This window comes from Cetorhinus maximus, chromosome 6 (genome assembly GCF_964194155.1).
Source record: "Cetorhinus maximus chromosome 6, sCetMax3.hap1.1, whole genome shotgun sequence".
NCBI classification, from domain to species: Eukaryota; Metazoa; Chordata; class Chondrichthyes; order Lamniformes; family Cetorhinidae; genus Cetorhinus; species Cetorhinus maximus.
Window position 1 is genome coordinate 26,076,800 of NC_135884.1, and position 26,198 is coordinate 26,102,997.

The window sequence follows — 26,198 nt, forward strand, 5'->3', positions numbered from 1 at the left end:
AAGAGTTTAAAATTGATAAGGAGGAGGCATTGAATGGGCTGTCTGTACTTAAAACGGATAAGGCACCATGAGCAGATAAGATGCATCCAAGGGTACTGAGGGAAGTGAGTGAAAATTGTGGAGACACTGGACTTAATTTTCCAGTCTTCCTTAGATCAAAGGGTAATGCCAGAGACAGGAGAATTGGTAGAATTTGGTAGAAAAGGTGGCAGAGACATAATATTGAATAAAGGGTACAATTCTTAAGGAGGCACACAAGCAGAAGGACTTCAGTTTTTCAATTATTTCTTTCATGGGACGTGGGCATCTCTGGCTAGGCCAGCATTTTTATTGCTCACTCCTAATTTCCCTCGAGAAGGTGGTGGTGAACTGCTTTCTTAAACCACTGCAGTCCATGTGGTGTACGTACACCCACAGTCCTGGCCTTGTGACAGTGAGGGAGCAGTGATATAGTTCCAAGTCAGGATGGTGGGTAGTTTGGAGGGGAGCTTGCAGGTGGTAGTGTTTCCATGCATCTGCTGTTTTTGTCCTTCTAAAGTGGTAGTTTGGAAGGTGTTATCAAAGGAGCCTTGGTGAGTTCCTGCAGTGCATCTTGATGATAGTGCACACTGTCACTGTGCAGCGATGGTGGAGGGAATGGATATTGAAGGTGATGGATGGGATGCCAATCAAGTGGGCTGCTTTGTCCTAACGATGGTGTCGGATTTCTGAGTGTTGTTGGAGCTGCACTCATCCAGACAAGTGGAGAATATTCCATCACACACCCGACTTGTGCCTTGTAGCTGATGGACAGGTTTTGGGGAGTCAGGAGGCGAGTTACTTGCTGCAAAATTCCTAGCCTCTGAGCTGTTCTTGTAGCCACAATATTTATATGGTTAGTCCAGTTCAGTTTCTGGTCAATGATAGCCCCTAGGATGTTGGTAGTGGGGGATTCACTGATAGTAATGTCAATGAATATCAAGAGGAGACAGATTCTCTCTTGTTGGAAATCGTGTATATGTGCATAAATTATTGAAGGTGGCAGGACAGAGTGAGAGAGCGATTAATAAAGCACAAAGCATCCTAGGCTTTATTGATAGGGACATGGCATACAAAAGCAAGGAAGTTAACAAGCCACTGGTTTGGCCTCAACTGGAGTATTGAGTCCAGTTCTGGGTGTACATTTTAGGAAGGACGTGAAGGCATGTGAGCATGTGCAGAAAAGATTCAGGAGAATGAAGTTCCACATCTATGGACCCAGTTACATGGATAGATTGGGAAGTTGGGACTGTCCTCCTTGGAGGAGAGAAGATTGAGATCTAACAGAGGTATCCAAGGTCATGAGGAGTATGGACAGAGTAGATAGGGAGAAACTGTTCCCATTGATGGAAGAATCAAGAACCGAAGGTCACAGATTGAAGGTAATTGGCAAAAGAAGCAACGGTAACATGAGGAAAAACTCTAATGCAGCAAATGGTTAGGACCTGGAATGCGCTGCCTGAGTGTGTGGTGTAGCAAAGGTACAATTGAGGCATTCAAAAGGGAATAGGATCATTATTGAAAAAGAATAAAATGTGCATGGCGATGGGGAGAAGGTGGGGGAATGGCACTAGGTGAATTGCTCCTTCGGAGGGCCAGCATAGACATGGTGGGCTGAATGGCCTCCTTTGGTGCTATAACCATTCTACGATTCTATAAATAGACTACATGGATATAAATCAGCAATTGAGGTACCCAAATAAGGGAATATCTTTCCTGATACAACAACAGCAACAAAAAAAATCTATCATTTCAGCATTGAATACTGACAATAGATGTAAATTACCTAATTTCTGCATTTCTAATTAAAGCCATCACAGAAGTTTTTTTAGCATATAAATATTTTTTCATTAAAGCATCTACAAAGCCAGAGCATGAAGCTTAATCATTTAACAACTCACTGCATTGTAACAGAACTTAACTCATTTACCAAAAGAATAAAGGGTTATTGCATGAATGAGCAGTACCGATTAAATAAGCATCATTACAGACTGTACTGAGGCATGAAAAAAAATAACCATTAACGAATCCATTTTTATTGCATTCACAGCATAAGTTCCACTGCATCCAGATTTAAATGTAACCAGTCAGCCAATAAAAAGTAGAAATCAAAGGGCACAGTTTCATTTGAATACCGCGCTCCAATGGAAATAGCATGGCATGAAGAGTGGTGGCTGAACACAAACCTGACACTCCTTGAACTCTCTCCTTCGTACCTATGAAGTAAAAAGTGAATAATTAGTGCGAAAGCCAAACATGGAAAGGATTTTAAGCAGCTTTTCATTTAATTAGATGCTTTCAAAATTAACCACCAAAAAAAGGTTTGAAGTAACAATTACCCAGAATCAGTTTGAATTCAACGTTACAATTGAGTGGATATAATACAATTAACAATTTATAATCAATAAGCACTGAACATCAAAATGAAAGACTAAATCCAGACCAAAGAATAGAAAATGTGCTTCAAGTTTAATTCTTTTTAAATAAATAATAAAGGGGCTGATTTTTGGGTTTGGATTTTTTTCTCCCTAAAATTGGATCAAAAATATCTGGAAACCTGCTGCAACGGAATGCACACTCTTCAGGGCTAAAATAAAATCAGATTTCCAAGTTGAGTTTAATAAACAAAATGATTTTAAATAAAGGAATTCAATCGTTCAATAATAAATGCACACACCCACCGAAGTGCAATGTTAGAAAGAATTCTTATGCACATTAACTGTATCCTCAGCATTATCTTCTTGATGGAATTTCAGGCACTACCCTGCTGACTTCCTTTTAAAAGGCAAAAATGTATGGGTTACTGATTGCTAACTGACTACAAATGATCAAGCATTCCTTTTTTAAAGAGGGTATGCAAGGTGTTTAGGAAAATCAATTCCAACAAGAATTTTACATTTAAATTTTTACTGTACGATGGCATTTATTGGTAAAATGTCAACAGAAACATGAGCATATAGTAACACGTACATGTTACGATCAAGTAAATTTGAATGTTTACAGGTACCTTTGTAATGATGGGAGATATTTTGTTTGTATCTGCAAAACATAGGTTTTACAAATACCCTCTTGTATAGTAAAATTTTTACTTATAAAATTAAGAAAATATTTTGCTGTGACCATTAACTGTTTCATGCATTATGCCACAAGCTGGATCTTAAAATTGAACTTGTACTTAAATCTACTGGGCCCCATTTATCCTTCCTACTCAAAAAGGAAATCACGGGTTAGGCTGGAACTTATCAGCAGGGCAAACATTGTTATTTGTGGATTCAACGTGACGACATGCTTCTCACAGAGATGAGGAACCTGGGCAAATGCCTGTTCAAAATTCAAGTAAACTGCACCTATTGGATTACCTCCATTACAAGCTGAGTTACCCCCTCAAAAGAATTCCAGTACGTTTGCAAATAATTATCTACATCCAAAATGATACTGACACTTCTGTTTTTAAATGTTCATTTAATGCACCTGTGGAATGCCCTTAGGCATTTTTCCAAGTAAGAATATTTAGCTTACAATTACTAGATTTGTACCTTACTCTTTGAATACTGTAACTCTATTTGTTACCATCAAAACCTTCATATCGACAGTAATTATGGAGCCCTGAAAAATATCAAAGCATCACTAATTTTCTCATTTTGTTGTCATTTAACTCCTTGAGAATAATGTGATTTTTTTTAAGGATAGGACCACCATATCATGCAATGCACAGCACATTTTGCTGGTATGGTACAGATGTGCTGAAATCAACTGCATCCCATTAAGGTTAAAGCGGAGTAGCATGAATAGAGAAATGATGAGGCGAACGGATAGCAGATTGCCGTTAGCAAAGATTGCAGGTTGACAACTCCAAATTTCCAGTTCCATTTCTGAAGAACCCAACATGAAATGACCTGATTTGTTTGTAAAAAAGTGCTTTTGCTAATGAAATTATCCTTCTTTAAAAATGTTTTGTTTGTCACAAGTTCCTATGTACCTCAGAACTGTCAAATCATCTGACTGCACAAATACTTGCTGACACGCAACTGCATCAAATGCAAACAAAATGTCATCCAGCACCAGATAGTATAGCTTCAGCTCGTGTCTGAGCTACCCTTTAGAAGGAGACAAAAATAATTACAAGTAATATTTGTACTTATATAGCACATTGTGCAAAACATCTCACTATTACTTTGTAAAACGCAGAGACTGATGTATGAGTTTATGATCAAATTGTCCTAACCAATCACAATGTGAGAAATGCTAAATTCAATACAGGAATAAACTCCATGAAACTCCAAGGGTGGAATTCAACAACATCTCCCGTGGGGAGTTTGGTGACAGGGGGGCATTTAAATCGGGTAGTAGGGTGGTGGTTGGGGACCAGTCACCTTCACGCCTTTGACCCAATGAAGTCCGTGGCGGGAAGGCTCAGGCTTTCCCGCCCCGAACTGAAGTCCTTAAGTGGAGGACACGCCACACAGGAAACCTGAAAAGCAATCTGTCGGGGTTGCTTACAGGCTTCTGGGTGGTTGGGAGGCGGCGGGGGGGGTGGGTGAGAAGGGCAGAAGAACATGCCTTGTTCAATGGCACTTGGCGCTTGATTGAAGGACCTAGAATCAGGGAAGGCAGGGGGGCACTGCTTTGAGCCACCTGCAATTGCTGCCTACCCACCTCCCCCACAACCACCCTCCTGACATCACTCACCTTGGCCTGGGTCCATTAGTGACCCTGGGCCTTGGGTACATTACTGGCAACAGCCAACACCTCCCTAGTGGCGATGCTAAGCAATGAAAAGCTGCCAGCTTCTGATTGGGACCCAATGGATGGGAATCCCATTCTGAATCCTTGACCCTGGGGAAGGCCTGCTGCTGTCCAGCTAGGTGAGTGATTGGTACTTCATGTGGCAGCCCTCCCAAAAAGAGGCAACAGAGCTCTTGCCAGCTAGGGAGACCCCCATCACCCACATTATATTCCACCCCATGTGGGAGGCATTTAAAACTATCCAGATCACAGGTTATCATTGCATTCACAAAAATTCCTCACTCTCAGTAGCATGCTATAATCTACAAAAATAAGTCAGACAGCAATTTTTCAGGCACTGAAACTACATCCAATATTTTTGCAATATATCTTTGTACAGTCAACATTCCAAAATTACATTCGTAATTTAACTATCTACCGTATGCCAGCCAAGGTGTATTGTTTCTTAAAAGTAGCATTGTTTCCTTGCCGACAAATACCAAACTAGCAAGCGATTGCCCCAGAACTTTCTACAATGACCTTTCATATTCATCTAGTTCTAATCAAGTTTTACCTGCCGGAACATCACAACGGCCCAGATCTTCTGGTTGTTGGATAGTTGGAGGCCAGATGTTCCCTCCCCCCCACCCAAATCGTGCTACAGGACCCCTCAGCGTCCAAATGCAATGCCCGAAAAATTTGAACTTCCGACAGACAATTCCCCTGCTTGCTTGAGCCCTCTGAAAAAGTCTTCAACTTGGAGTGAGTGCCAGATATTTTGAACTTGATAGTTAACCAGGAAAATGTTAGCAAAATCCCAGTGTAACTCCTGCGCAATTATAAAACCTCCCCTCGTCGACCCCGACTCCCCTGCCTGACCTGACCACCAAACCCCCCAACCTAACCATTCGATTTCCTCCCCCCTCACCACACTGTGGTGCCCCAAGCCTACCCAACCTCAACATCTGACACCCTGTCTCTCCCCAAACTCGGCGGCAGAACCCAACTCGCCCCAGGTGACTCCTCCCCTACCCCATTACGGCCTCCCAATGACTTCTTCTGAGTCTGCCTCATCAGACACAATGATTCCCCCCAACCTAGCTGTCACCCTACCCCCTCACCTACCTACCCTACCTAAAGGGCATTAGAGAGCCAGGTGGGTTTTTACAACAATAATAGTTGTCATGACTGGTGAATCCACCATCACTGAGACTAGCCTTGTTTTTATTTTTTCATGGGATATGAGCATTGTTAGCTCCCTAACTGACCTTGCTAGGTCATTTCAGAGTGCAGTTACGAGTCAACCTTAAAGAAAGTTTCACTAGCTTTACATTCCAGAGTTATTAACTGCTGTGGTGGGATTTGAACCTATGTCCCCAGAGCATTAGCCTGGGTCTCTGGATTATGGTGACATTACCACTACGCCACCATCTCCCTGATGGTAAAACCACCTTGAATAGGAAAATTAAACAGGATTTTTTTGAACTTCAACATCTGAAAAATAAAAGCAAAAAAAAAAGGCATGTTTGTTAATAGCACATCTTTAAAAAAATAGTATTTTTAGGAAGGCAGCTCAAAGTTATGTTCAGTTCCTTCACACTGTTTGAATCTATTATTTGAGCCAGTACCCTTGATGGCATTGCTATGAAGCATAGTTATTGAAGAATTATTTAAAAATTCACTTTTGAAAAAATGGATATTGATGTCAAGAATCTCTGAGGTCTGGCTTCAGACTTGCTCGTTTAAATTCGGTTGTGTGCCCTGTCAAATTTTGGAATTTTTCACTGTTTCTACAAGAAGAATTTGTAAAAGAGTTACAGTTAAGTAATGTGCTTTGAATTAAAGAGAGATCAAACTTCAAATGCTCTTTCCAGCCATGGGCTACTGTTCAGACAAACAAAAGGAAGCTCATTTGTTCAAGAGTCAGGCACGGATTTCAGTAAAGTGAGGTTGACAAATTTGTGGGACATCATTGCTCATCGTGTCTCATTTATAAGTAGCCTAACAGTCATTTGACTTACCCCCGTCTCCAAAAAGGTAATTTTTTTCCAAAATGGATGGAGCCATAAGGGTGAAGGAGAAAAATGCAGAAAATACATAATAGGTGATGTCAGTCCTGTTAGGTCTGGAGAGAGCTGGCAAGCTTGCTCATGCTTATCAACACAAGTCAGGACCAAAAGGCTCAGTAGGAAAACAAAGTCAAGTCGGCCGATGAAAATAGGATAGTGCAGCAAACTGTGTTACAGTTTAGGCGATCAACTGAGCTAATTGAATTTAGCATGGATTACTATTACCCAATAAATTCACTTGCTGCCTGAGCAGCTTATGAAATTCAAATCCATCCTGGTCTCAGAAGTTTCAATTTTCCTTCAGAACAACTGAGAAAAATACACAAAAGAGTATCTGAAAGATGAGAAATGGAGTTCCGATAATTAAGAAATACTAATGTTCAGACCCAACTTGACCAAATCACACGGTTGCATAATTAAACAATGGTTTTTAGGGCACACTCCTAAAAGCAAGAGGTTTGGACAACTTATGAGCGTGACCCGTGCAAAGTGCCCAAGGGTCAGGTTGGCTGTAAAATGTTAGCAAAAATATGCAATGCTAAAACTTCAGGTAACACTTGGTAAATTAGTACTGTATGTAACTTCACAACCCTGTCTGCTGTAAAAAAAAATAGAACAGAGTGTTGACCAAGTATGTGAGAGGGAGAACTGACATAATAGGCGGGAAGCTATTTGTTTAGCGAAAGTTGAACATGAGCCACATGGGCCAGAGCAAGACTAGCTATATATCAGAACCAAGGTCAGCCATAAGCTCATTAGAATGATGAGGTGGTGGGGAAAAAAAGAGAAATGGTATCTCTGCTCAAAGCTAGGTTAATGGTGAGGCACCAATTATTCATCAGGAAGCCACATTGTCTCCAGTGTGAAAATATGCCCCTGTGCATTGCAACAGCTGTACCTAATAGATGCCCTATATAAAAAATGATATGGGGTGCCAGTGCCAGAAGATCAAAACCAGAGCAAGCAGGGACATCATGTACATGGTGTCTCTGTACTTGGACAACGGGATTTTGGGTGCAACCCAATTGTTGCTATCGTTCAAAAATGATTAAAGCATGTTGAACCAAAAGGTAAACAAAAAGAGTCCCAATGAACAATAGGACTGGAAGACTTCAGGGGAATTCAAGAGACACCTGGGAGACTGGCCAGAAGCAAGCTGCTGAAGAAATGAACGCAGCTGCAAATTCTGCCCAGTGCGCAACAGGGAATTAAAAGAAAGGCTCCATTGCACTCTAAAAGCTACTGCTCAAATAGTATAATTTATTAAGTTTGATGCATACTGAATAAACTAGGAAGGAATCATTGCTGGATCTGGTGCTGGGGAATGAGGTGGGTCAAGTGGATCAAGTGTTTTGGGAGAACACTTGGTTAAGAGTGTTCATCACTTCATAAGTTTCAGATTAGTAATGGAGATGGCAAAGAGCAAGAAACAATCTAAAGTAGAACTTCTAAACTGGAAGAGCACTAACTTCAATGGAATGAGCAGGAATCTAGCCAGGGTAAAATGGAACATAAGATTGACAAATAAAAGCTAACTTAACAATGGGTGGTGTTTAAGGTTGTTTCAGGTACATTAAAGAGCGGAAGGCAGGGGACCAAAACCAGAGCTCCTTGGATGGTGGGTGATATAGAGAGTATGAATAAACACACAAAAAAGTGAGTGTGCGCTCAGGTGAATTCTTCAGGCTAAACTAGGTTGAGCAGGGAAGTGAAGATTTTGTATGTTTCTTCACCTGAAAGATAACCAATTGGAAAGGGTATTATAGCTCCTAAGAAGAAGCAAGATAACATATACTATACAAGCATAAGTGGATATTTAAAATATAATGCTGATTATTTGTGCTTTCCAGCTGAATCAACATCTTCTGGACTGATTGACAGACAAAAATAACTCATGGTAATTTCCTATTTCAAATGTTCATGTTCAGAAAGCCATAGGTCTTTCAATAGCCAAAACACAAGATTTGTGAATAATTGCCTTTAATCGCTAGACTACCAGCAAAACCTAAAAATACAAGTAAATGCATACATAACCAAAAACAGATCCAGCATGTCATCTCTAAAACTGAAAAAAAAATGCTGACTCCTTCACTGAAAATATTTGCCTAAAGCAAAATGATATTCTCTCAAAAGCTGGGTCAGTCAGAAATACAAAATGTCTACTCCAGTTTGTGTCATTATCACAAGCAGAACAACAAAATAAAAATGGTGCAACCTTTGATAGTAAACAGCAGGCAGAGCTCTAAATTGCCAGGAGACATCTTATTGCATCTACAACTAAAGGCTTTTTGCAGTGCATACACGTCCTGTGACTAGACATTAGAAAGAAACCAGCATCTACTTCTGGATTTTCTCACTAGAGTGGTGAGCTGTCATCTAAAACATACTGGAGTTTTTAAAATGGCATTTAATTGCAAGAAATACCGGATAAAAATATTTTCTGAATGGTTCACAATTAATGGTCGTTTACAAAGTCTGTGTTTCTATTGTTCTTCCCCTTCTCACCTTTTGCTTCTCCTAGTTGTTTAAATCATCTGCACAACAAAACATTTTCAAAGAGAAGGGGCAAGTAATCTCCACCCAGGACTCATCAATAATATTGTATAATTGGTAGCATTACAACCGCAAACTTTCCCTTTCAGTATTTCTTCTGTGGATCAAATGCCTCTCCAGGCTTACGTAAATCGTCAATTTGGGCTAATTGCACTTTTCATAAATGCCTAATTTGAATTAGATTAGGATATGCCATCAGAGCGTGCATGTGGGATTAACGCTGCTACTTATGTCGAATTTCAACACCAGCACATACTGGTTGGGACATAGAAATTAAAACATGGTAACAGTCTATGCAATTCAAATTCTTCTCTTCCATGAGATATGATAGCATGAAACATTGATCTCCATCGGCAGCTCATTTATTGATAGAGCCGCAAATTTGGTGAGGAAATCACTTCTAAAAAGCCTGTGGAGGCACTTTAAGAAACGTGCATTGGACAGCAGCAGCAATGCAACTTCCATCAGGCCTCTAGACGTTCTCTGATGGAGCAGTGGAATTGTGACTCTAAGAGTCATCAGGAAGGAGGTCTCCTTTTCAATACAAAGCTGATAGATGTTAAAGCATAACAGTTCATGCATATCTGGAGAAGTGACACAAGAATGTGACCAGGGCCTGGTAATGCAGATAAAACAAATTATAAATTGAAACTGGACTGCCAAGGTAAGCCTCTATTTTATTTTCCCTTCAAAGTCCCATGGGGCTATACTATTGCCAAGGAGGCATCAAACAAACAAGGTGGATAAAAGGGAACCTGTGGATGTGCTGTACTTAGATTTCCAGAAGGCATTTGACATGGTGTCAGATCAAAGGTTGCTGCACAAAATAAGAGCTCATGGTGCAGGGGTAATACATTAGCATGGAAAGAGGATTGCTTAGCTAAAAGTTAACAAAGTAGGCATAGATAGGTCATTTTTGGATTGGCAAGATGTGATGAATGGAGTGCCACAGGGATCAGTGCTGGGACCGCAACTATTTACCATCTATATTAATGGCTTGAATTACCGCACCAAATTGTATGGTTGCTAAATTTGTTGATATTACAAAGATAGGTAGGAAAGTAAATTGTGAAGAGGACATACCTATATCTCTTTTCAGGCTCAAGTAAGTAGGCGAAAAATTGGTGGATGGGCTATAATGTGGGAAAATGTGAACTTGCCCACTTCGGCAAGAAGAATAAAAAAAAACATGGGGAGAGATTGCAAAACTCAGAAGTACAGAGGGATCTGGGTGCCCTGGTACATGAGTCACAAATGTTGGCATGCAGATAGAGCAAGTGATTAGGAAGGCAAATAGAATGCTGTTGTTTATTGCAAGCTGGAATGGAATTTAAAGTTGGGATGTTTTGCTACAATGGTATAGGGTATTGGTGAGACCACATCTGGAGTAGTGTGTCCAGTTTTGGTCTCCTTATTTAGGAAAGGACATAATGGCATTAGAAGCAGTTCAGAGAATGTTTAGCTGGCTACTTCCTGGGTTGAGTGGGTTATCCTATGAGGAAAGGTTGGACAGGTTGGGCCTGTATCCATTGGTGTTTAGAAGATGGAGAGGTTCTCTTATTGAAACATACAAGATCCTGAGGGGACTTGACAGGGTGGATACTGAAAGGATGTTTCCCCTTGTGGAAGTGACTTGAACTAGGGAACATGGTCTAAAAATAAGGGGTATCCCATTTAAAATGGAGATGGAGAACTCCCCCTCCCCCACCCCCACCAAGGGTCTTTAGCCTGTGGAACTCTTCCCCAGAGAGCGTGGAGGCAGGGTCATTGAATATTTTTAAGGCTGAATTGAGGGGGTCCAAGGATACTAGGGTAGGCAGGAATGTGCCGTTGATGTCACAATCAAATCCATGACAATCATAATGAATGGAGGAGCAAGCTCAAGGAGCGAAAGGCCTACTCCTGTCCCTGATTCATATGTTCATACATAAACTCTTTCCTGCTTTCCACTCCACTCAAATCAGCAGGAAATACTTAATTGCACCTCCTTTCTTCATGCACTTACACTGAAAAACAGCTTCTGTCAGCACAGCTACTTCACCCTACTGCCCACACGGACTAGATTTTTATTCCATCACGCGTAGTATGTTAGAAGTCTTTACCTCGGACGCACATTAACCAACTTCCACTCTTCTTACAAGAGAAGTTAGAACACAAGGAGGGGAAGAAACCAGAATAGGAGGAAGTGCTGTCAATCTAAGACACTAACAGGTGAAAGAGGCCATCAACATTATTGGAAATGACCAGGCAGCCAGAGGTGAACAACAGCTGCAGCCTCTGAAATGTTTGTGGTTGGTCACAGATCTGTTCAAAAATTGGAATCAAGTATTTTAATGCTGTATTAGGGTACCAGTTGACCCATGATATTTCCGTTTTCTGCAGGATTCAGTGGTATGATGGTTAGTTACTATGAATTCAAACCCCACTTGATAGCAGGGGGTGGGGGGTGGGGGATTTAAATTTAATTCAATAAATCTGATTTTTAAAAAAAAAATCTAGCACCAGTAATGGTGACCATGAAACTTTCAGTCATTAAAACCTCTCAGCAACAAGTGCTGATCTTGCTAGCAATACCCACGTCTATGAATGGATTTAAAAAAAACTGGTACAGACTAACATGTTTCAGCCACTGTGCGGATTCTTAAGAGGAGTCATAAGCTAAGTATGTGGAGAATAGCCTTTGTCCTCAAACAGTCATCCTGTCACTTGGTGCACAGGGTAGAGTACAGTAGAGGAAATGCTGTCACATAAATCAGTTATGGCAGCTGCCAGGAGAGTAGGCACACGCCTCCATGTGCTGCCGATCACAGAGCATTATTGGAGTGGAAGCCCTTGTAGTTCACAGCAGCAGTGGCATTCTGTGGGGCAATACTAGTGTAGTTAATGACATCTTGGGCTTTGTAGTCAATGACATCCTGGGCTTGGCAGGGGGTGAGGAGAAATGCTGTGCAAATCGTAGAACCCCATCATGCTTCTGGACATCCATGTTAAAAGTGATGAAACAATTTGCTCTCAAAGGCGACACTCTTCAGCTGCTGAACACAAGCAGAGACTACAGACTGGCTGCTGTGAGCAATTTCCCCTGTAGTATGTCATGGACAGGGAGAGGTGGTAGAATTATTTTTCCCCCCTTTCTTCTCACCCTTTGGTTGCCTGCAACAAGATGCATCTTTGAGCGTGTGTTTGAAACCTTTTTGTGTTGTGGGATTCAGTGATAAACACAAGGGCTTTTGAATAAATTTAAATCAAAAGAAAAGGATAATGTTTATTCATTCAACCAAAACGTAAACAACGAAAAACACACTCCCTCACACAGACATACACACAAATAAATGAAAATGGATTCTAGAGACAAAGAATGCATTTAGGTTAATAGCAAAACAAGCTAGTAAACCACATGTCCAAATTTCAGTCCTTTAAAAATGCATGTATAGCAAGCATAGATGGGTTCTCTCCCGTGGTTCTACAGATGAATGAAAGTAGGAAACCTCTGAGTGGCCAGGAAAAGTCATGGCCAAGTTTCGAAGAGGGGAAGCTTTGTAGGTGATAGCAAATTAGTACCCCCTCTCTCACTGCCTGGATTGACACACAGGGTTCTGTTCTTCTTCCTGGAGGTTGGCCCCTCTTGTCCCGTTGGTTAGCAGATTGATCTGTCCCTCAGATCAGTTTTGGTCATGCGACACACCCCCTGCCCACCCCCACAAATTGATCAATACCTCTGCCCACATAGCTGGTCCAAAGTTAGAAGCCACTGCTACACATGGACCAGCATATTTCCCACACTACCATCACCACCGAGCCAGGGGGATCAACCCTGGTTCAATGGAGAGCACAGGAGGGCATGCCAGGAGCAGCACCAGACATGCATAAAAATGAGGTATCAACCTGGTGAAGCTATAACACAGGACTACTTGCAAAGCATACAGCATAAGCAGCAAGTGATAGACAGGGCTAAGCAATTCTACAACCAACGGATCAGATCTACGCTCTGCAGTCCTGCCACATCCAGTTGTGAATGGTGGTGGACAATTAAACAACTAACTGGAAGAGGAGGATCCATAAATATCCCCATCCTCAATGATGGAGGAACATCAGTGCAAAAGTTAAGGCTGAAGCATTTGCAACCATCTTCAGCCAGAATTGCCGAATGGATGATCCATCTCGGTTTCCTCCGGAGGTCTCCAGCATTACAGATGCCAGTCTTCAGCTAATTCAATTCACTCCACACAATATCAAGAAACGGCTGAAGGCACTAGATACTGCAAAGGCTATGGGCCCTGACAATAGTACTGAAGACTTGTGCTCCAGAACTTGCTGCGCCCCTAGGCGAGCTGTCCTGTATGGCTACAACACTGGCAACTACCCAGTAATATAGAAAATTGCCCAGGTATGTCCTGTACACAAAAAGCAGGACAATTCCAACCCGACCAATTACCAGCCCATCAGTCTACTTCATCAGTAAAGTAATGGAAGGGATCAACAGTGCTATCAAGTGACACTTGCTTGGCAATAACCTGCTCGTTGACGGTCAGTTTGGGTTCCGCCAGGGTCACTTAGCTTCTGCCTCATTACAGCCTTTGTTCAAACATTGGCAAAAGAGCTGAATTCCTGAGGTGAGCAAGAGTGACTTCCCTCAACATCAAGGCAGTATTTGACGGAGTGTGGCATCAAGGAGCCCCAGCAAAAAACTGGGGTCAATGGAAATCAGGGGAAAACTCTCCGCTGGTTGAAGTCATACCTAGCACAAAGGAATATGGTTGTGGTTGTTGGAGATCAATCATCACAGTTCCAGGACATCACTGCAGGAGTTCCCCAGGGTAGTGTCCTCAGCCCTACCACCTTCAGCTGCTTCATCAATGACTTTCCTTCCATCATAAGATCAGAAGTGGGGATGTTCGCACAATGTCCAGCACCATTTGCAACTCCTCAGATACTGAAGCTGTCCATGTCCAAATGCAGCAAGACTGGACAATATCCAGGCTTGGGCTGGCAATTAACATTCACGCCACACAAGTGTGAGGCAATGACCATCTCCAACAAGAAATAATCTAACCATCACCCTTTGGTGTTCAATGGCATTACCATCACTGAATCCCCCATTATCAATATCCTGGGGGTTACCATTGACCAGAAACTGAACTGGACTAGCCATATAAATACTGTGGCTACAAGAGTAGGTCAGAGGCTAGGAATCCTGCGACGAGTAACTCACCTCCTGACTCCCCAAAGCCAGTCCACCATCTACAAGGCACAAGCCAGGATTGAGCTGGATGAGAGCTTCAACAACACTCGAGAAGCTTGACACCATCCAGGAGAAAGCAGCTCACTTGACTGGCACCACATCCACAAACATTCACTCCCTCCACCACCAAACAGTGACAACAGTGTGTACCATCTACACGATCCACTGCAGGAATTCACCAAGGCTCCTTTGGCAGCACCTTCCAAGCCTACAACCACCACCATCTGGAAGGACAAGGGCAGCAAGTACATGGAAACACCACCACCTGCAAGTTCCCCTCCAAGCCACTCAGCATCCTGACTTGGAAATATATTGCCGTTCCTTCACTATCACTGGGTCAAAATCCTAGAGCTCCCTCCTTAGCAGCACTGTGGGTGTACCTGCACCACATGGACTGCAGCGGTTCAAGAAGGCAGCTCACCACCATCTTTTCAAAAGCAATTAGGGGTGGACAATAAATGCTGGTGATGCCCACATCCTGTAAAATGATTTTTTTTTTTTTAAATGGGGTTTTGATGGTGGCTGTTCACATCCTGCTTGTGATAAGTGGTTTCTCTGCACCTTACTTTGTTAAGGGTCAAGCTTGAAGACACTGCGTCTGGGCATGTTACTGACTTGAGTTTTGGTAAATATCCAGTCAATAGATATTGTAAATTCACAAATGGTTTTGCATTGCGAATGTCTATTCAAGGGAGGGTACTCCAGCCACAGTCATTTACATTTTAAGGAACTTTCCAGAAACAGGTTCAATCGTGAATTCATCCTTTGTCTGGTGCCAAAATCAGGTCACCTGAGCCTATTGGCAGCCATCTTGGGGCAGCATTTTGATCACTTTTCAAAGTTTGTTTTCAAGAGTCTGCATTGACTGAAGTCTGTACCTTGAAGGTTGGGAATAGGACTATCCTTGCAGGCAAGACATGACCGTCACAGGTACCCTGGTTCGAACCAGAAGAAAAGTGTGATTCAGGAATGTAGAGACCTTGACTGAATGATGCACTAAATTATGGCAGCTGGTTGCAGGTCTTGCTGCCAAGAAGGGACACTGCTCTGTGAAAGCCTCCCTAGAGAAACAAAGCTTCCTATACACTGCTCCTCAGATCTGCAAATCATGATGTCCTGGACATATAAAGTCTTTTGGGAGGATAAGGATTCCTGTAAGCATTTCTATTCTTGTTCATTTCCCTCCAGCTGCAGTTCCATTTGCTCCTTCCACATGCTGTTGCTTATGTTCCCAATAGTCGTCATCCCAGAAAGACTACCATGAAACTAGAAGCCCCTCAACACAAAACATTTTAATTATGTTATAAGCATTTTAGACATTAGTTTGATCAGATGCAATCTCATTCTATTTCAGTGAATTTAGATGCAACATGTTTCGTCAGTCACACTGAGAATCATACTTATACCATGATTTAGCTCAAGTGTTATAGAACAGAAAAATTATAACTGTAAAGGTTCCAGGAGCATTTTGATCAAAGTGATTCCTTACACCTCCTATGAAAGTCTACTAAAGATGGTTAAAACACCAATATGAGTCAGGAAAAAAAGTGTTCTTTCACACATTCTGCTGTATAATATGCTTGAGTAGATTTCATAGGCCAGAATCACAAGGAGAGAAGTGGGAAAGTGGATTAAGTTTATGGCGGAACTTTAACTTTATGACCTGACTTGGCAGGAGGTGTTTGTGTTTCACCACACACTGTGGAGTTTTAACCCTGCATTTGCGATGTAACAGATGCCCTCTCAGAAGCCTGGCAAATTAACAGGCTGGGTTTCTAGTCAGGAATCACTGGGGAGAAGGCCAATGGACCATGTAGTTCCGAGCTTTGGGGTAGGAGGTGGGCTGCATCAGAAATCAGTGACCTAAGGGTTTAGAGATAGTGTCAGGGGAAAAGATCAGAAGGGTTTGGGACCTAGTGGGGTAGGTGTTTGTCTGATTGCAGGTGAGAGATGTATGCTAGATCCAACAGGTAAGTGGAGGGGCTCTTGCCTCCTGGATCCAGCAATCCTCACTTTTCTTTAGTCATCAGGTTTCCTGAAGCACAGGAAACAAAGCTTTCCCCCACCACGGAGGTGCCTTTGCTACAAAAGGCACCATCTTTTAGCTGTCATACTTGTGATGATGTCCTATGCAGCAGTCCTTCCATGCTCCACTTGCTCCCCATCTCCAACACATTTAAGTCCCTTTAAAGTCTCACTCCATCTTCACAGTGCAATCTTCCACAGCCATATATTACAGCCAAAACACTGTCTCTTTAACAATAGGTTATTGCTTTGCGTCTGCTCCATTGTGAGATGCAGACACCTGTCACTAAATTATAGCCTACCATCATTCTCCAGCAAAAACCTCTATTTGGCCATGATCTCAGACCTGTGACCTCTTCATTCTTTCTTTCCCCTCCTCTATCTTCTGCTCATCACCCTTCTTCTTCATTTATAGAACATAGCCATCCTTCTACTGATAACTGCTGTACAAAAAAGCTTTATTCTTCTTATGTCTAAATCATAGAAATACTTGCCACCAGCTGGAGTTTGTGCAATTAATCCTACAAAACAAGCCCCAACTGTACAACACTTTCCAAGGAATTTTAACACACAGAATATTTTCAGTGACCAAACTTCTATTCAGTCCATGAATGATGGCCTAAAATTAACACCCAAGGATGAAGTAATGGAATGGCAATATGTAATTTATATCAGGTGATGTTTAACAAATTTGTATTTACATAATGGCTTATAAAGGCTCAAAAAAGTGCTTCACAAACATATTGACTTTAAATAGAAAGGTTTTTTGCCAAGTGTCTGATACGTGTAGAAATATCACTATATTCAAGGGCCACTAAGCCAAGCTACCTCTGCACCTGTAGACCACCTATTTGCCAAGTCTGAAGTGAACACTTTCTTTATTGGGACACACTTCATGTACCGAAGTCCATCAAGTGGAGATTTGTGCACCCAAGATCTAGGGATCACAGCCTTCATACAGGGCAGTTTAACCAGCTTTAACTACACAACCCAAAGAGTAAAAGCAAAATACTGAGGATGCTGGAAATCTGAAATGAAACCAGGAAGTGCAGGAAATGCTCGGCAGATCTGGCAGCATTTGCGGAGAGCGAACCAGAGTTAACGTCAAGTCAATTATGACTCTTCTTCAGATTGAATGACTACTTTGCTGAACACCTTTACTCAGTGCAAGAATAACTCTGAACTTCCAGTTGCTTGCCATTTTAATTCACCACCTTGCTCTCATGCCCACATTTCTGTCCTCATCCTGCTTCAGTGAGGCTCAATGCAGGCTCAAGATACAACTCCCTCATCTTCCAGTTAGGCATTTTGCAACCTGCTGGACTCAACATTGAATCAAACAACTTCAGTCCATGAACTCATTAAACTCAAAATGTTAACTGTTTCTCTTGCCACAGATGTTGCCAGATCTGCTGAGCATTACAAACACTAGTACACTTGCCTATGCGTGTGATTAGTTGTACTAAGGTTATTTAGAGCCAAGTGGACATTGGTTCTGGGTAAAAACTTCTCTCTCCTGGTCTTGTTATTCAACCAGTTTGGCTAATCAATTAACAGTGCCCTGACATTTAAGACTTCCTTTGTTCATGTATCAGAATATTAATTCTACTACAGAAGACTGGTCATTCCTAATACTCACTGCCAGGTGCATCATCTTGGAGCTAACTCAACTGTGAAGGATACAACTTACCAACCCCCCAGAGCAGCAGTTACCAGCTGGTCAGTTAAGAAGCGTGCGTTCAAGCCCTTGTTGAAAGAGTAAAAAAATACCCTGCATCCCTTAGGAGGGATAAAATGTGCGAGGACACCACTGTCATTTTTCTTGACTACAGCATGGATATGCATCATACCATATGAAACAATGGTCCACTAGCTGCTCTCCAGTTAAGAGTCAGTAGATTAATTTTTCACAAAAAATGTTTCAACTGATTTATAATACATTTAATAGATGAGTTTTAAAATGTGAGGAATTTTATTAAAATGTCGTCAGTAATGTCATTAGGCTAAAATTGGTAAGGAGAACAAATTAGAAATTTGCTTCAATAAGCTGTGACAAAATTTGTGGCTTATAATGTTCATAAAATATGTATAAATAGCAGTAATTTTAATCATCCTAAAAAATGTGCTAACTTAATTCTCTAAATAAATTATTCCATGCCAATCATTGTGAATGCTGTACCGAGCTAATGTTATGGTCTGTAGTACCAGATGACTAATCAAAGCTGAAATCGACACTTGTCAATTGAGATGTTTATTCAGTTCCATCACACATTGCCCAATTGTTTGGACCTCATCTCTGATGTTTAGGACCACTATCATGCTTTTGGTTGCCTTCATTCATTGCGTCAGGACTGCCATGTCTTGCCCTCACGCAAGAGGGCAAAAAAAGTAGAGGAGCTACTACCAAATTCTGACCACACTCACATCAATATTGCATTTCTATACATACAGCAACCCGAAAAAGTGAACAGCTATATATATTATAAATTGTGCTGCTCGTATTGTCAACTCTACTTCAGGTATAGCACCTCTGCAAAGTGGAGCCTTTCTGGCTCCAATTAAATTCATAAAAGAAATCATAACTGAAGGAATACTAATCAGCAACTGGCGGGCAGGAATGAAAACCATAAATTAAGTTTTTCAGAACAATTACAAAATGAAAAATGGACAGTTGCCAGCGGTTACGAATGATAATTCAAACCAAATAATTTAAAAAGCTGAGATCTACAACCAGAAATCAGGTTTATTACATATTAAAAATTTGCAATTTACAAGGAGACAACGGCAGAGGTTTAAGACAAAAAGAGGCAGACTTGCATTTATATAGAGCCTTTCACAACTCCAACTCCAAGATGTCCCAAAGTGCCTTACAGCCAGTGAATTACTTTTGAAGTGTAGTCACCGTTGTAATGTAGTAGGCAATTTCCATCCAGCAACATCTCACAAACAGCAATATGACAATGACCAGGTAATCAGCTGACTTCTCATTATGTTAATTAATGGCTAAATAATAACTAGGAAAATGCCCATGGCATGTCTCAGAAACATTAGTGGCAACCGCTGACCTCATACCAAATGGTATATAAAGAGGGGAGCCTAGATGCCTGAAGGCACAGCTGTCACTGGTAAGGGGAAAGAAAGGGAGACGTACATGTGCAAGAGTTGCAGAATTGTTAAAAGGTTGCAGGTTACAGAAACGAGGTAGCGTGAGGCCAAGGCAGGATTTGAACATGACAACAATTTTAAAGTCATCAAGTTAGTAGGTATGCCATTTGAGATTTCTTTCCTTCCCCATCCATCCATGGCAGAGGTATTTGCAGAAGATGACAACAAAAAGCCACCCTTTTTAAAAAAATATAAAAGATATAAGCATGCAAAGCATGAATTTTAAACACTTTGACATGACTATAAGAAATACTTGCTTATGTAGCTATAGCCATTACATGCACTTATTTGATATGTGGCAGGAACAAATATGTCATAAACCTGCAGCATTTACTATTTTGAGGAACTGAAAATCAATACCTCATCACAAATTAGTGGCATGTGCAGCCTGTCCTAGAAATCTCCTTGCAAGAGTGTAACCACCATAAAGGTGGTCAGAAGATCTGCTGGTCAAAGGTGAAAAGGATACAGAACATGTAGAATCCACACATTTTAAGAATCTAGAGAATACATAGCAGTAGCTCTATTGCAAAGATTTTGAAAAAGATGCAGGCGTCAGAAGACTGGTGGTTAGTTAATGTTATACTATATTTAAAAAGGGAGGTAGAATACAACCCGGAGAAATCAGATCAATAAAAAAAAATGAATGACATTTTTACTGAAGGAAAAGAGAAAAACACCTAGAATTCAAAAATGTAATAATGAACAGTCAGCATGGAGTTCAAATGGAAAAAGTCTAGCTTGGTCAACCTTACTGATAGTAGTCAAGGGTAATGCAGTACCTGTAGATAGATATAATTCATCTAGATTTCCAAAAGGCCTTTGATAACGTGCCACATAATAGACTAATGAATTAAGTCAGTACACGTACAGAGTCAGGACACAAATGAGAGACTAGATAGTTAGTTGGCTGCAAGACAAAGGCAGCATCAAGAATAGCTATCCATAGCGGCAGAAGGTGTAGCTATAGCCATTACATGCACTTATATTTGGTGTGTGACAGGAACAAAATGTGTTCTACTGTATCATTGTTGGGTCCACTGTCCCTAATTCATATCAACCATTTAGACTTTCGAATCAGAAACACTTTCTAAATGAGTGGAAGACACCAAGTTTGGGAGGATAATACTGATGGAAACAAATTACAATATTAATAAACTTGCAAATAATCATAATTCGCAAATGAATTTCAACACAAGTGTCACATATTGCTAAGGTAGGTAAAGTGGTCACATGTTTGGAAAATTAAATTTATAAATGAGGTAAGGGACCAAGGAGATCTGGCAGTACAAAGACACAAAATTACAAAGCAGTGACACAAGCTAATAAGACTACAAAAAAAAAAGGCAAACCGAGAACTAGGAAAGAATTGAAAACTAGAGAAGTTAAGTTAAAATTGTATCCAACCTTGGTTAGACCACCGTGTGCCATTCTGGTTGCCATGTTATAAAAAAGATATCGAGGCACTGAAGGTGCAAAGATGGTTCACAAGGATAATACCAGAAATTCAAGGTTATACCCAACAGAAAATGAACAGAATGCATCTCTTTTCTCTCGCTAACAGAAGTCTCAAGGGTGATCCAAATAAGGTCTATAAAATTACGTAGGTTTTGATAGTTTTTCCATTTGTGAGAAACTAAGTTAGAGGCAATTGATAAGAATCAGCAATAAATCAATAGGGAATTCAAAAGAAACATTTTTAAACCACATAGTGGTGAGAATGTGAAACATGTTACGGGGATTGTTTGAGGCAATTAGTATAGCATATGGATATTTCAGGGGAAGCCACATAAGCGTTTGAAGGGGAAGGGAATAGAAAGCTATGCCGACAGAGTTAGATGAAGGAGGATACCAGTTGGCTCGAGTGGAGCATAAATGTGGGCATGGCCTAGCTGGTCAAAATAGTCTGTATGTTCTATGTAATTCCATGTATTGCTACTTTCAGCTGCTTGGACTAGCACAGAATTTCCTTAAACTAGAATATCAAGTAGCCAATTACTGTCAGTGAAAAGACCGAATATTTTATGAGTTAAAAGTTGATCATGCAGAGGTATTTCATTGATACCAGTCTACACATATTTTTCTACATGACTCAAGATTTCATAACAGCACAATTCCTCGTTAAAACTGCTCACCATTTATGACTACATCCAGTTCAAATAGATCGGGTTCAGAATGAATTGATTTTAAAATAATCCACAAAGAATGCTGAGTGATCAGTTAAAGACCAATTTCTTACCAGGCTAGCATAATACTCTCTTGTGCAATTGTACATATCACGTGAAAGCATGCAAAAAAATAAAAGGGAAAAGACAATTTGATTCATTATACCATCTGTACATGCCTAGGTTTTGCACTCCCAAGAAAAGAAGTTCTGCCAAATACTTGGTTGCTATTGGGTGAACTGAAAAAGTCAGAATATTTATCCATACATGAAAACAACAAAGGCTTGCTACCATCCACTTTCCACCCCCCCCAACCAGCCTTTTGAACCAGAAAGCATGATTGTCTCTACCTATAATTTTCAATGCTGTACTAGGATACTTTTTCAACTCCTTTTTGGGGGGAGCCAAATCAAATTAACTGTTGTAACTGTGATTCTGCTCTCAATATCCCTTACTCTGGAGGCAGGAAAATGGGATCTCAATCTGCAATCTCAGAGAGTTTAATTTTAAATATGGATCCTGTAATTCTACATTCAAAATTTTGCCATTTATGTCTATCAGCATATTAAAAGCACGGTTCTTGCCCGTATTACTTATCGGTTATACAAATTGAACAAATGAGTGTTAAACTTAACAGGCAAATCTGGGAACCAGATATTGTTTTTCTTTTGTTTTCCTCTACATCCCCATCAACAGATTTTTTTTCAAAATAAAAGACAAGGGTCAGGATATTCCAGATGGCGGGGTTTCCTATCCTGCTATCCGAAGAGTCAGCAGGGAACACATCCCCACTGACACTCTGTCCTGCAGCCATTTCACTCTCGAATGAGTGTCAATTGGCTGCAGGCAGGACTACCACCCCTCACTTCGGAGAAAGTCCCACCTCTTCTGTCCCTGCAGCAACAGAAGCGGAGCTTCCTGAAGACATCGGAGGCTAAGTCCCAGGACTGGACGGGTAGGTAAGTTTTTGTGGTCTCAGGGTGGGGGTGGGGGGGGGGGTGGGTGGTGGTGGAGGATGGTGGGTGATTCGGGTGTCGGGCAAGAGGCTGGTGGGCAGGTACCCGAAGTTTGCAGGGGGCTTCTGATGGAGGCATTACCCTCCCCACTGTCCCCCCGCAACCCAGGCCTTAGCCCAATCATTTTCAGGCTTCCCCCACAACCAGGAAATCTACCCTCCATCCTAGAAAATGAGGCTGGGTGGGAAACGGCCCTTAAGTGGCCAATAATTGGCCACTTAAGGGCATCAACTGGGGAAAGGGTGAGCAGCCTGTCCAAGGCCTCGCTGGCCCCAGCATAAAATCACTAAGAGGTCTGGGTGGGCAGGAACCCAGTGGGAAGCCCATTCATTCTATTTCACGTTCCCCCTCACTTGCAGCATAGGAGCATGAAATTCGGACCAAGGATTTAACAAAATACAGATTAAATTTAAGATTCCATACTACGCTGCTAGAATATAATGAAATTAAGTATTGGTACAATCAAAACTGTTTTGGTATTAAAAGTATGTTATGTTGCATTATACAGAGCTGTTATTGCAAGGTGTACACTTTTAACAAGGAAGTTGGAGGTACAAACACTGATTGGCATAACTACAATATGAATGAATTCAAAAGTTTAACTTAAGCAACTGAATTGTTGGTACAATTAATAAGCTGTCTTGTGCTGGATTTCTAGTATAAACCCCAAAATGAGTAGGGAGCTCATGCTTAAGTAATGTAGATTACTAATTATATAATACAAATAAATCACCCATAGCATTGTTCTGCAGATAATCTGATGCCTAGAGCAAGGTTCTGATGTGTAGCTGCCAATCTTTAATCTGGTCTGTCTCTTTAGGACTGGTCAGGTAAATAGGCACATCCTAAATCAATTACAGGATAATTGGTAAGGAAGTTTCAGTATATTGGCAGCTGCTATTACGTTATCAGTTCCAGTTTTTTTTTGGCCATAAAAAACAAGGTTCTTTTTATGAATACTTTTCAACATGTGAAAGATGATAAATCCATGAAACCAGGAGGGAGAAAGAAAGACAGCCACAGGAAGCTAAGGAAAAATGATCACTGCTTCAGTGCACCATGGCATAGCTTGTTAAACGCCTTGCAACTCCCTACCGAGTTTATAATTTTGGTCCAGGTGTTAGGATAGGCGCTTTTCAACAAGATATGAGAGTATCCCTCTGATGGTCAGATGGAATCAAACTGCCAGAAGGTTGCATGCAATTTAAAAAAGAAATTAGTTGAACCGAAGGAAATTGGCAGTCCAACAAAACCCTTAAAAACTGAACCATTTTATGGTTGGGTGAAATGTAAAGCTATTGTACTTCAGAAAATACACACAAGCTCTCCAATTTATTTAGAAAAAAATCAAGTGAAGGCAGTGTAAATTTCTTCAACAATTTAACAGAAACACCAATAGCAATCTTAAGAGGGCCGGCAAGATGTTGTCACTTCCATATGTCCAAAATAACTTGCTGAGATTAGTCCTTGTCATAATTTGAGCAATAAAAATAATTACTTCAGTTAATTAATATTTTTTAGCCTGATAAATTTGATCAATTAAAATAAATTTATAAATGATCAATTCCCATCAAGTTAGAAGTTGGAGGAAGTGCCTGATGGATTACATTACTGTAGGTGTCATGAAACTAACATTTTTCATTATATTATTGTAGGTTTATGGGTGAGACTGTAGATGGGTCTGTCTGTATTAATTGAATTAGAGACAGATAGACTGCAAGCTTGAAATTATCAAAAGTTAGATTTAAAAGGCATTTGATATGCTCATGAGTAAACATGGATGAAGTCTCAGCATGTAGAGTGTGAAAGGAAATTTGCATTTTTAGATAAGTGAAGAGTTCTTCGGGTTTCAAAGGGTGTTTACAACCAACAAGACCAGCAAGGCCAAGCAGTATGTCCATTTTTCCCCCAACAATACTGGCCATATTGGCAACAAGATATATTTTTATATTATGGGAAAAGTAAATTTCTAGACATATATGTTGGGGGCCATAAGATCTAAGACAGCTGTGTAAAACAGTCTTGGGGAAGCCTGCAGCCACTTTAGCAGAAGTCTGCTGTGTCCAGTAACCAAAGGTGGAGGAAAGCCTTTGGAATTGCACTGTCGAGTGGGTGTTATGGTAAACCTGCTGGCTTGATATTTAAATTTAAAATCTACTTTGGACTGCTGCCTTAAAAAGGGTGTGTAGTTGGGAGTCAGGTTAATTAGGAATTTTGAGGTTTGTTATAATATTAAATAACTAATCTTATTTATGTGCTTGAAATCTTTTTTGTTAATAAATGTTTTAAAATCTCTAAAGGTGTTAGCGGACTCATTACTTATGAATTCAGTACACAAATCTTCTTGTAATAAATGCAAATTGCAAAACTGTTGGGATAGCCTGGCCAAGTTTCCCTTGTGGACTCGTTCCACCTGGAACACACCACCTGCCACGTCATAACAGGGGCCATGACATGAACATTCACACCAACAATGTGCATGCCTCATTTATAAAATCGGGTTCAGCTAAAATTGTTAATTTGAGTTGGTCAGACAGATAACAAAGAGTAAAATATGTTGAAATCATTAACTAGCATAAGATATTAGGGCTGGCATATTTTTAAAGTGCTTATACAAATTTCAGTATTTTTTCCTGTGTCAAAGAATTTTGCAATTGAAAATCCATATTAAGGTTGCCTTTGCATCCCTGCTAAGAAAATACCATTTTGCAGAAAACTAGATATTCAGTGAAGAGGAACTGACTTCATAAGTGACAAATGCAAGAGGACAGAAGCTTAATATGTAGATTAAATCAATGGCCCTGCTGCAGTAGGTAAAGACAAACTGATAATTTGTCTGACGCATGTAATCACAGCACCACTCTCCCACACATGTTCATAAGGGGATTTAGAGCTTCTCGCATCTGCAAATGCTCAATAGGATTAAATTACCATCAAGATGATAGGCAGTGGCCTATCACAAATATGAGAAACGAACACCTAACAGCACTCAAAAGTAAACATTTTGCAGCAATCTGAGAATGTGCCAAAAGCAAGTTACCAAATTATTTTTTATTCATTGGATGTGGGCATCGCTGGCTAAGCCATCCCAAATGCCCCCTGAAGAGCAATAAGAGTCAACCACATTGCTATGGGTCTGGAGTCACATGTAGGCCAGATCAAGTAAGGACAGCAGATTTCCTTCCCTAAAGGAAGTTTAGTGAACCAGGTGGGTTTTTAC

At 40.7% G+C, this 26,198-nt stretch overlaps 1 protein-coding gene across 3 annotated transcripts in view; it reads right to left on the bottom strand.

The window, feature by feature from the left end:
- The window catches only part of iqsec1b (IQ motif and Sec7 domain ArfGEF 1b), a 511,299-nt gene that overhangs the window by 383,434 nt on the left and 101,667 nt on the right, over window positions 1-26,198 (bottom strand). For 2 of the 3 annotated variants that reach the window (XM_078543457.1, XM_078543453.1), the window contains exon 2: window positions 2,205-2,234. The exons of the other annotated variant lie outside the window; for it this stretch is intronic. In XM_078543457.1, coding sequence (XP_078399583.1) covers window positions 2,205-2,234 — 30 coding nt within the window. The remainder of the gene's footprint in view (window positions 1-2,204; window positions 2,235-26,198) is intronic. 3 annotated transcript variants of the gene reach the window in all.